This window comes from Hipposideros armiger, unplaced genomic scaffold (assembly GCF_001890085.2).
Source record: "Hipposideros armiger isolate ML-2016 unplaced genomic scaffold, ASM189008v1 scaffold_1045, whole genome shotgun sequence".
NCBI lineage: Eukaryota > Metazoa > Chordata > Mammalia > Chiroptera > Hipposideridae > Hipposideros > Hipposideros armiger.
The window spans coordinates 332238-344078 of NW_017732395.1; the positions used below are offsets into that span (position 1 = coordinate 332238).

Consider the following 11841-nt stretch of genomic DNA (forward strand, 5'->3'; position numbering starts at 1 on the left):
GGTTGCCTTTAGCTCAAAACAATCTGCAGACCACAGAGGCACATCTTGGGGTGACTCCTTCTGAATCCCTACACGTTTTATTGCTGAGTAGTGTTCCATGGAATGAATGGACCACAGTTTGTTTATTCACCTATGGAAGGATATTTTGTTTTTTCCAGTTTTGGGCTATTACCAATAAAGTCCCTCTAAACAATCATATGCAGTTTTTGTGTGACTTAGGCTGTTCAAAATCCTCTCTGGCTTCCCAACTCAGAAGACAATCTGATGTAAGCACAAGGGGATTGGGTGGGCCCCAAATGCTACACCCTGTGAGAGACCTGGGGAGGCCATACGGTTGAAACGCAATAACCACTTTTTTTAAATTTTCAATTGGGGGACTGGGGAAGGGGGACCAGCCAAGTTGTTGTTCTTCAATCTTAGTTGTGGAGGGCGCCAGTCGCCATCTGGCTGTCCGTTGGTAGCTTGTGGCCTCTAACCTCAAGGTGCTGTGTTACAATCTTAGTTGCGGATGGGCGTAGCCACCATCCCATGTGGGAGTTGAACCAGCAGCCTTGTTGTTAAGAGCGCATGCTCTATCCACTGAGCAATCCAGGCGGCAGCTCAGCTCAAGGTGCTCAGTTCAGTCTTAGCTGCAAGCAGGCATAGCCCACCATTGAACAGGCAGTCTTGTTGTTAGGAGCACGTGCTCTCACCAGCTGAGCCATCCTGCCACCTGTTGGCAGCTCAGCGACAGCTCAGCTCGGGCACAGCATCACTGGCCCATGTGGGAATCGAACTGGTGACCCTGTTGCTCAGAGCTCGCACTCTTAAGCTAATTCTTAACCAACTGATCCACTCGGTTGGCCCCACAATACCCATTCTTGAGATGCTCCCAGTTTGGGGGCCCAGGCAGCATTAACTGAGTTCACATTCTGCCTCTTTCACTTACAAGCTGTGTGACCTTGGGCAAGTTCTTTTCAGTTCTATTTCAGTTTCCTCATCTGTAAAATGGGATAATGATAATACACGTCCCTTACAGGGCTGTTGTGAGGATTAAATGAGTTATAATAATGTCAAAAGTGCATGGACTTGGTGCAAAGGTTGCAGGGAGCCTTAGCGGCTGAGGAAGATGACAGGAATTACCAAGTGCTGGAAGGACAGCATAAGGCTCAAGATGGAAAATCATGAACCATATTATACGGTCAAGGAAAACCAAATTTTTGATATCATAACCAGAAAAATTAACTAACTTCCAGAAGCAGAAAGGGGTCTACTTGAACATGGATTGACAATATTGGACTTAATGCTGCTCTCTGTGACCGCATAGCGAACAGTCTTTTTCAGCACATCTTAAATGTGACACAGGCTCGTATAGCTGCAGGTTTACCAATGGCAGGGATCCCATTTTTGACAGCAAACATATCTTAGAAAGGGTTTGTAAGTTTACCGTTGAATACAGGTGATTTGAACTGTGAAACCTGTACCATAATACGGGGTAGATTAGTTGGTCTTGTTTTTGGTGGTCTGTATCCTGTTTTCTTGGCTATACCTGTGAGTGGTGGTCTAGCAGCCAGGTATGACTCAGCCCTGCTACCAGAGAAAGGAAACATCTTAACCTACTGGATGAGAATTTCTAAGCCTGTCTTTAGAAAGATGTTATTTCCCACATTGCTCCAGACTGGGTTTGCAGCATTCCTTGGTTCTAGACAATATAAACTACTTATAAAGGCTCTTTAGTTGCCTGAACCTGGCCTAGAAATTCAGTGATTGTTAAGCAAATCTATACACAAAACTAAAACTAAAAAAAAAAAAAGTGCATGGACCAGCCCCTTGCACAAAGTGCTTGACAAAATTGGCTCTTAGAGTTTAATTGGGCCTAGAAGTCCTTTCTGTGAAGTTTGCATTTTATCCTTTCAATTACAGGCAGGGAGAGTGGGATGAGAGACAGAAGGGAGAGGAGACCCATTTTAAGACTGTTGGGGGCCGGCCGAGTGGCGCGATGGTTAAGAACTCGCTTGGGATGCCAGAGGGCCCCGGTTCGGATCCCACATATGAGGGCCAGTGACACTGCCCTCCACAGCTAAGATGCTGAACAACAGCTCAACCTGGAGCTGGGCTGCCATGAGTCGCCGGCGACAGCGTGGGCTGCAGTCCCTGTGGCAGTGGGTTGCCATGGGCTACCGTGTGTAGCCAGCAGCCAGCGTGAGCGGCCAGCAGCCACAGTGAGCGGCCGTCCAGAAGCCGGCGACTGATCTGCCTCGCCCGGGAAGAGCGCAATGATGGTGCCAACTTGGGCCAGTGAAGCAACGTCCTCCACAACTAGACTGAAGAACAAAAACGACAGCAACTTGTCTGTCCCCCTTCCCCCAATTCCCCAGCACTGTTCCCATCCCCCCAATTCACCAATAAAAATCTAAAAAAAAAAAAAAAGACTGTTGGGATAATCCAGAACAGCTCTCAGAGAGTGGTGGGGAGGAGACTGTTTGGAGTGGGTGCAAGAGGGGATAGGAGGAGGGCACATGGGGACAGCAAGTGCTGATAAATCGTTGGAGGAATTTTGCTGAAGAGAGGAGCAAAGGACAGAGATAGGTAGAGAATGTGGGGCCAGCAGAGGAGTTTTTTTTTTTTTTAATGGATGAAATTAAAACCCAGGAATTAGAAGATACAATGAACGGTGGGGTGGAATTCTCAGAGGAAAATCCCAAAAGTTGACAAGGAATGGGAGTCAGTGTAAAAATGGCAGGATTTGTCTTGGACAGAAGCAGAGTCCTAGGTATCAGAATTACATCCCCTTTACTGATGGGAGATCATTATCACGAGGCCAGACGGCTGAAATACGGTGGAACGCGGGCTGGAACCAGGGACCATTGGGCTCTGCAGCATCCACTCCCCAGCACTTGGACCCGTGAAACCCCAAGAGGTAGGGCCAACAGCGGAGGCGGGGCCTTTGCCTTTGTAGTAGCTTTACGGTAAGCTAGGAGGCGGGACCTGATGCTAGAACGAGGGGCGGGGCTTGTTTGGGATCAGGCCCTCGGATGATAAGACTCTGGAAGTTCATCTCCAACCAACGTTAAGGGGAGTAAGGCCCAGGTGGCGTGGAAAGAAGTAAGGGCTCAAAAGGCCCGGAAATAGGGCCTGCAATGTGGGACCAATGGAAGGCCCTGAAGGTGGCCCTGAGAGGATCTTGGCAAGACGCTGAGGCCGATGGGCGTGGCGTCCTGTAAAGAAGGGCGTGGTTTACAGTGGAAGCCAGTGAAAGGCGAGGGAAGGCGGGGCCTGTGCACAAGGCGGCCAGTAGAGAAACAGCTCTTAAAGGCGGTGCCTGTACCCCCGAGCGTAGCTACGGCTTTGCGCACGCACGACTGCCGGCTAAGGGGCGCTGCTGATGCAAGTGGGCGTAAGGGGCACGGCGGTGCGCCGGGATCACGTGATACGAAGGGCGCCGAATTCCTCTGGAGTCAGCGCCATTTCTTGTAGGTGAAGGCTGAAATGCCCTGGGGGTCGGAGAAGCATCCTGATGCGATTTAGTCTCCATCTGCGGCCTGGAGTCAGGGTCAGGCACGGGCTCCAGCGCTCACTCGGGCGCGGGGCCTAGCTTGAGAGGGTTGTGCACGCCAACCTGGGGGCGTGGCATCATTGGTCGGAGTGACGTAGACGTGGGGTGGGCTCACTGCTGGGGCTGAGATTCGGGACCTTGATGTAAAAGAGAGGCGGAGCTTCTCGCCTATCCATTGAGAAGCAGGTAAGTGGGAAAACAACTATTTTGAGGCCGTTGTGGTCACAATAAACTGTGGTCGCCTAGTTTGGGTGATGGTGACGTAAGAGGGGGAGCGTTGCAAGAGGGCATGGCCTGGTCTCCCGAGAGGCGTGACCTTGTACTTGGGAGGCGTGGCCTGGTGCCTAAGGGGCGTGGCCTCGTCCCAAGCCTACCCGCGTGAAGGGTGTAGCCACGCAGAAACTCGGGAGAAGAGGGTGTGCCTTCTTTCGGATACTGTATTTGTGCGTCCAGGAACTGGAACTGCCCATTCTCTTTCAGGTACCACCTCATGGAGATCTCCGCGGCCGCCGCCCCTGCCGGGAGCTGCTTCCCTTCCTTACTCCTGGTCAGTGGGACGTTAGTGGCTGCCGTGCTGGGCGCCGCGCACCACCTGGGGCTCTTCTATCGGTTGTTGCACAAGGTGCGGGGGCACAGATGGGAGGTGGGCTGGGGGCAGTAAAGGAGGAATGAACTCCGGGTGCTCGGGACTGGTCGGGAGGTTCTTTCCAGGACCCTGCCCCCATTGCCAAGCTACACACGAGGATTTGGACTTTGCCTAGTAAGAGATGATCGGGAAGCTGCAGTACTCCGCCCACCTCTTTTCCCAGGGGTCAGAGCCCTTTTCACAAAACAATGCTCCCTAAATACGCTGGGGTCGGTGTTATGAAGGCAAGCACCAGAAGAAGTGGCGGTGACAGTTTTGTGACAGTTACTCTCTGCTTTAGAGAGATTTTTCTCGTATACCCAACCTGACTCTGAATAGATGCGCTTGTTTCTGTCTGCATTTTCCGCAGAGAAAACAAGCTCAGAGAGGTGTGGTAGTTAATTTATATAACCTCTTTTGGGGAAGAGCCGACCCCACCGACCTGGCTCTGAATTACTTGACTCCTCTCAGAACTTTATCCCTTTCCCAATCTTTCCTCCCGTAGCCTGGAGCAAACGATCCCTTCTCAATTTTTTCTCTCCTAGTCAGAAGCAACACCATTGGCTTTGAGGACTTGTGGAGATTTAAGGCAAAGTCCTTGGCCTATCTGATATGCGGGGCTTTGACTAAGCTGGGGCTGGGCGGTCACGTGCATACCAGGCACTTGGTGGCTGGCAGCCTGTCAACTGCGCTTGGCATAGTGAGTGGGAGGGAGCCTGGTAGGTTGGCGTCAGCAGTCAGGCTACCAGGCCCTGATACTGGAGGACAGGCATGCCGTTCTGGAGTCACAGCCGATGACCCCTGCCTCCTGCTGTTGACCAGACACCCCTGGATTCTGTAGATCCACGTTCTCCCTCCTCTTTCCCTAATTGCCCACCATCCCCAGGTGGGCAGTGTAACAGAGTGGGGTGCTTAATAGTCTTGGTTCTATGGGACTTCGAACCTTGTTTGGGCAAGTCGTGGTCCCCGTAGTTGTAAAAGTATATACAGTTGACCCTTGACTAGCCTGGGTCCACTTATATGTGGATTTTTTTCAATAAATACAGTAAATATATTTTCCTTATGCTTTTCTTGGTAACATCATATAACATACAAAATATGTGTTAATCAACTGTTTATATTGTCAGTAAGGCTTCCGGTTAACAGGCTATTAGTATTTAAGTTTTTGGGGAGTCAAAAGTTACGTGTGAATTTTCGACTGCGCAGGGGTTAGCATCCCTAATCCCTGTGTTGTTCAAGGCCCAACTGTAACGACAAGAGGATGTGGTAGGTTGACATGCCCTGTTCTGGGCCTCTTGTATAACGTGTCCTCCCCCGCCCTCTGACTCTGCTCCCGCCCTCATTCTTGGGGAGGAGGATTGCCCTTGTGACCACCTGCCCTGGCTCCCTTGTCCTGGCCCTTGACAGCCTTGTTCCTCCCCCTTCGTGGGCCCAGGTGGACAAGGCAAGCATCAGGCATGGTGGGGAGAGCGTGGCAGCAGTGCTGAGGGCCCATGGCGTGCGGTTCCTCTTCACACTGGTTGGTGGGCACATTTCCCCACTGTTGGTGGCCTGCGAGAAGCTGGGCATCCGTGTGGTGGACACGCGCCATGAAGTCACGGCTGTGTTTGCTGCCGACGCTGTGGCTCGCCTGACTGGTGAGGGCAGGGCAGAGAGGGCTGGGAGCTGGTGAGACTGGGATGGGGGAGGAGGTCTTTGGGGGCAGGGGTTTTTCGGGTATGGCCAGAAGCATGGGCCTGGCTGCAGAGAGTGACAGTGTCTGTGTTCCAGGGACTGTGGGCGTGGCGGCAGTGACGGCAGGCCCTGGCCTCACCAACACAGTGACAGCAGTGAAGAATGCCCAGATAGCCCAGTCCCCAGTCCTGCTTCTGGGTGGGGCTGCCAGTACTCTGCTGCAGGTGCTCTGTCCTTGGGGGGCAGAGGCGGTTCCAGGGGGACTCGAAGGGCTCACATGGTAACTCCCCTGGGCCCCTGTCTCCACCAGAACCGGGGTGCACTCCAGGCCATTGATCAGATGTCCTTGTTCCGGCCACTCTGCAAGTTCTGTGCTTCCGTGCGGAGGGTGCGGGACATCATACCCACGCTGAGGGCTGCAATGGCTGCTGCTCAGTCAGGCACACCGGGTAGGTGGTAGGGGGCTGGGCAGTGGTCAGGCCTTAGGGCCTGGGGGCTAGGGAGGCACGGCTCAGCGTCTTCCCTGTCCCCACAGGCCCGGTGTTTGTGGAGCTGCCCATTGACATACTGTACCCTTACTTCATGGTCCAGAAGGAGATGGTGCCAGCCAAGCCACCCAAGGACCTCGTGGGTCGAGTGGTTGCCTGGTGAGTAGCCCCCCACCCACCATGCACTCCCCCTTTTCCTGCCATGTCCTGTGGCTTTCTGCCAGCACCCATCCCTCCTTTGACTCATTCATTGATTTGCACATCAGCTGAGAGGAGCCAACCATGGGAAGAGCATTCCAGGTGGCCAGAATAGCATATACAAAGGTCCTGAGGCAGGAACAAATGTGGTGGGTTGGGAAAGCAAGGTGGCCTATGTGGCACAGGAGGTGAGAACAGGGGTAGGGGCTGGTCTCAGAGCAGCCAGCAGGGCCCACTGGGAGTACATGTGGTTTTGTTTTTAATCTGAGATCCGTTGAGAAGCATTACAGGGCCTTAAGCAGAGGCGTGGGATACCCTGATTCAGGTTTTCATTACATTCCCTCAGGCTGCTGCTGGAGAATGGACTGTGGGGTTGGGTGGAAGCTGGGAAGCCAGGGAGGAGGTGTGGCGGTCTCCGGATGAGAAGTGATAATGGATGGATCTGGGTAGTGGCTGTGGGATGTAGAGATGTGGATTGGTCACATATGAGTGCCTGGAGAAGGTGACAGAGGGTCCCTGCACGGGCACAGCTCACTCTGGGGCTTTGAGTGGCAAGTGGCCAGGATCTTGGAGAGAGCAGGGCAGCGGGGCTGGCCTGGGACAAGCCTGAAGTTTTTCCTGGAATAGCTATGAGTTTGAGGGGTGCTTCCTTCAGTTGAGCGGGTAGAAAGGGGTCCACCTAGGGGCACAGTGCAAGCAGAGAGGTATGCAGAAGGGTCTGTTTTGGTCACCACTGGGATGCACCTGGCCGAAACGGCACAGGAGGGAGAATCGATTCTCCTCCTCCTTCCGCTCATCGCTTCCCTTTGCCTATCCTTGCCCTCCTCCTGCCAGGCCTCCTCTATGTATTTAGCTAGTGCTGCTATGTGTCAGGCACCAGGATGGGAATGGGGGAATGCGACAGACAGGTCCCTGCATCCTGGGCATGTGAGATGCGCTCTGAGGGCCAGCTCAAAGAGTAGCAGTTTTACTCAATATCTTTTATAACAACCCTTTGAGTTAACAATGTGAGGGATTATTACCGAATGACTTGCACAAAGTCATCCAGCTTGTTAATGGCACATGAGGATTCAGCCTGGGGGAGCCTTCAGTGCGTTACCCAATAGAGCTATGTGCCATCTCTGATGAATGAAATGAAAGTCCAGAGAGATGGGTTTGAAGCCCAGGACTGCCGCTAACTAGCTGCGTTAACTTGAGCAAATGATTAAACCTTCCCCCACCCCCATTTTTATTGAGATATAATTGACAGCACTGTATAAGTTTAAGGTGTACAGCATAATGATTTGACTCATATATTGTGATTAAACTTTTCTTGACTTTAGCTTCCTCATCTGTAAAATGGATGAACGTTGCCTGCTTTTCTCTCTAGACTAAGATTTTTGTGGAGAATAAATGAGGTCATTTTGATAGTGCAAATACTGATGTATATAAAGAATTAATCATCATCTTAAATAAGAGTGGGACTGAATCCAGTGTCATATCAGGTAGTAAGGCAAGGTGTCTCCCATCCTTCCTTTAACCTAGTTAGGGAACCAGAAATAGAGAGGGGCATTCAAGAGTTCTAACGCATAGGAAATGGTTGGTAACCTTGTCTGGGAGGCAGAATTTTTAAGCAGTTTTGTTCTGTGATCTGACAGCCTCTTTGCTCCCTGGCCCTCAGTCCCCCCCACTCCCACTCTGTTCTCCTCCCCTGCCTCAGGCTTCCCTCCTCAGCCTCCTGCAAGGCTGACCCTTCCCTTGCTTTTTTTCCCAATTGGAGTCCCCATGGTTCCTTTCTTGCTTGTTCTCATTCTCTGCAGCCTTGGCTCCCCCTTCAAGGAGAAACAAAAGTTTCCAGTTCCAACTGCTTCTTGCCAATGCTCACATGTCTGTTTTTGGCTGGATTGAGTGTTCCTTGAGGGCAGGGCTGAGCAGGATTTATGCGTGTGTCTCCAGAGCCCTGCACAGGACCTCAGGGAAATTCGGGGCCCTGTACCCCAATGAGTAGAGACAAAGAACGGGATGCTGGAAGCCAGAGGAAGAGGCAAGCTTACTGATGATGTTACTAGCTCCCACTGATGGAGGGTTTTGCAAAGTGCTTTGTATCCTGAATGGACAAATCACTGAACCTTGGGAGGGAGGTTCCCTTTTACATTTTACAGAGAAGGATGCTCAGAAAGGTTAAGTCACTTCACCAAAGTCACACAGCTAGGAAGTGGCAAAGCCACCTCTGCCTGGCTCTGCAGCTATTGCCCTGATCCTGGCACTCCAGTCCTGAGTCACTTGTTTCTGAGGGTCTGTGTCAGGTTGTGGTCGTCACCAGAAGCTTCCGAAAGGAAACACGCTCGAGCGCTGGGATTTGTCTTGTCTCTGGGTCATTGCTCGACTACCCCTGTGCCTATTCCGCTATCCTCCTGGTCCTCTTCTCTTTCAGCTCCTGGAACCCCAGTAATGAACCCTGGTAACCACTCCTTCCTCTCTTCTTCACAGGTACTTAGCGAATCACCTGGCCAACCTCTTTGCAGGAGCCTGGGAACCTCAGCCTGAGGGGCCCCTGCCTCTGGACATTCCCCAGGCATCCCCTCAGCAGGTGAATTGCCTCTCTTCCCCTGGCTAAGGTCCCCACCTGGCAGGATGGACTCTCCCTGAGTCAGTATTGGGGCCTTGATCTTGGAGGGCCGGTGGTGACTCAGGGTCGGCTCTTTAAGCCCCACCTCTCGCCCCAGGTTCAACGCTGTGTGGAGATCCTGAGCCGGGCCAAAAGGCCTGTCATGGTGCTAGGGAGCCAGGCCCTGCTGCCCCCAACACCCGCCGACAAGCTTCGGTGAGAAGTCTTAGTCCTGCTTTTACTATCACATTCCTGTTCCCTGGTCCCCTGGTGCCCTTTCCACACTCACCTCTGTTCTACCTGGACCCAAAGGGCTGCTGTGGAGACCCTGGGTGTCCCCTGCTTCCTGGGCGGGATGGCACGGGGGCTGCTGGGCCGCAGCCACCCCCTCCACATCCGGCAGAACCGCAGCGCCGCCCTGAAGAAGGCAGATGTCGTCATCCTGGCAGGTGGGCCTCAGATTCCTCCCCACCCTTCCCTTTCCCTCCCTCTTGGACCTCCCTCACCCTGTAACCCTGCCCCTCCTAGTCTGGTACTCGCTGGCATCCCACCCTCACAATCACCTACCCTCTTACCCCTGACCCCACCTCTTCCCCTGTCAAGGATTTTGAACAACCCTGAATTTGAAATTCAGGTGAACTCTTGCCAGGTTGCAGTTGTGTGCAGTGGCCCAGCTTTGCACAAAGGAGGACATACATACAGTGGGCTTCTGCAGGACTTTCTACACAGCAGTTGCATTTGTATGCATTATACAGCATTTATATAGCACATGCACATATGGCATATACATTTTCACATAAAAGTGCTTTGAAGCCTGCCAGGCATATAATAGTTGTATCAGATAGCTGTTGTAAAATAACCAATCCCAAACTCAGTGGCTTAATATGCACATATTTCTCAAGACCCAGGAACAGGTGAGGTAGTAGATCTGGTTTTGGCAGGGCTCATTCAGGAGTGTGCAGTCGGGGAGGCGGGAGGGCAGCTGTGCCGATCCAGGCTGGGTTGGCTCAGATACTTTGGGGTTGGCTAGCTGTCGCTGGGCTGCAGTGGCCTCAGCTGGGATTCTGAGTTCTCTCACCTTCTCTATCTCCATGTTTCTCATCGCCCAGCAGGCGGCCTAGGCTGGTTCACTTGGCGGAGGATGAGAAACATGCAGGGCTGGGGGAGCAAGGTTATTAGTGGAAGCTGCGAGGCTCCTGGAAGCGTGGTCTCAGGCACGCATGCCAGCACTTCTGACATGTTCTGCTGGCCAGAGCACGTCCCCAGGTCAGCCCAGTTTCAAGTGCTGGGGGAGCTGCAAAGCTATTGCAGGTGGCACGGATCCAGGGAGAGGTGAAGAACAGGGACGCTTTTACATCCAGTCTGCCAGGGTGGATTAAGTAAGGTAGTGGGCACCCCCCAGGACACTGGCCCTCTATCCACTGTCCCCCTGTCCCCCACCCCAGGGACCGTGTGTGACTTCCGCATGTCCTATGGCCGGGTCCTCAGCCGTAGCAGCAAGATCATCATTGTCAACCGTAACCGGAAAGAGATGTTGATCAACTCAGACATGTTCTGGAAGCCCCAGGAGGCCGTGCAGGGTGAGCCCCCAGTGCCACCCCCCACCCCACACCTGGGCCTTCTGCCTCTGCAGCAGCTATCTTGAGCTGGGTGCTGCTGATCAAGGCCCAGACCCTGCCCCAGGGGGCACCCAGTTGGCCAGAGACAAATGCTTGGCTCAGACTGGTGCTTCTGGATGAACCAATGGCGGGTGTGCGCCCCAGGGAAAGCCTGGGAATGTGCATGTGATCATGTCCTCTGGCTGCAAACCTTCCCACACTGCCCACTGCTGTCAGGACAGAGTTCACTCCTTGGCCCCTGAGGCCTCTGTCATCCCGTCATAACCCCTTCACTCCCTTCCCATGGTCTTTCTGTGCCCTGCTTTGCCCATTGTTCTAGGATGTTGACTGCCCTGCAGCGTAGGTGACAGGCAACTCTTGTGTCAAGCAGAGAAATGGCACCATTGCATTTGTGTTGGGGAAGGTCCACTGTAGCAGCCGGTGAGCAGCGAGTTGGAGGGGGCCGGGTGGCGCCAAGGGGCCTCTTAAACAGGGTCACGATGGAAATGACAAGGCCTGAGGCGGGGATGGACAGGGAGGAAAAATTCAACTTCTCTGAGCCTCCAGGCTATCATTCCTGAATGGAGATGATAAAATCACCAGCTCATTTATTGTTCACTCCACAAGCACTCTGCGTGCCTGGGTTGTAGAGACGCGCTTCATGGATGGAGGTGTTTGTAGTGATGTGTTTCAGGGTAGAATTGATGGGACTGCATGATCTGTGGTGTGACAGGGAGGCAGGCAGCTGACGAGGTCGGCTTGGGATTCTAATCTGCTTTGTGCTCCCTAAACCTTGCCCACCTTCTCACCCTGGTTGCCCTAACCTGGTTCTGACAGGCTCTGGGGTGTTTTGCCCGTTTTGCCCAAGGAGTGCCCTTGTCCTGCCTCCTTGCCTCCTGCTTCAGGGCTGCTGTTGGCATCCTCCTGTCTTTGGGCCTCTGGTGCTAGAAGGGCAGGACAAGGCCACTTCTCCACAGCTGTGCCCTTTTCCTTCCCCAGGAGACGTGGGCTCCTTCGTGGTGAAGCTGGTGGAGGGCCTTCAGGGCCAGACATGGGCCTCAGATTGGGCAGAGGAGCTTCGGCAAGGCGACCGGCAGAAGGAGCAGTCCTTTCGGTGGGGCCTGATGGAGTGGAGG

At 53.3% G+C, this 11841-nt stretch overlaps 1 protein-coding gene and 1 pseudogene across 4 annotated transcripts in view; both read left to right on the forward strand.

Moving 5' to 3' along the window:
• The first annotated feature begins 1153 nt into the window (after positions 1–1153).
• LOC109376071 (transmembrane protein 126A pseudogene) lies at positions 1154–1746 on the forward strand (annotated as a pseudogene).
• A 1562-nt stretch (positions 1747–3308) lies between these two features.
• HACL2 (2-hydroxyacyl-CoA lyase 2) overlaps positions 3309–11841 on the forward strand; it is a 10021-nt gene continuing 1488 nt past the window's right edge. The window contains exons 1-11 of one of the 4 annotated variants that reach the window (XM_019631758.1): positions 3309–3452; positions 4016–4082; positions 5596–5797; positions 5931–6058; positions 6145–6283; positions 6370–6481; positions 8990–9089; positions 9226–9323; positions 9420–9556; positions 10553–10687; positions 11705–11819. In XM_019631758.1, the coding sequence (XP_019487303.1) occupies positions 4026–4082; positions 5596–5797; positions 5931–6058; positions 6145–6283; positions 6370–6481; positions 8990–9089; positions 9226–9323; positions 9420–9556; positions 10553–10687; positions 11705–11819 (1223 nt within the window). In that variant the 5' untranslated portion in view covers positions 3309–3452; positions 4016–4025. Of the gene's footprint in view, positions 3722–4015; positions 4158–5595; positions 5798–5930; positions 6059–6144; positions 6284–6369; positions 6482–8989; positions 9090–9225; positions 9324–9419; positions 9557–10552; positions 10688–11704; positions 11820–11841 lie in introns of all 4 variants that reach the window. The other 3 variants (XM_019631754.1, XM_019631757.1, XM_019631755.1) reach the window with 3 other exon arrangements.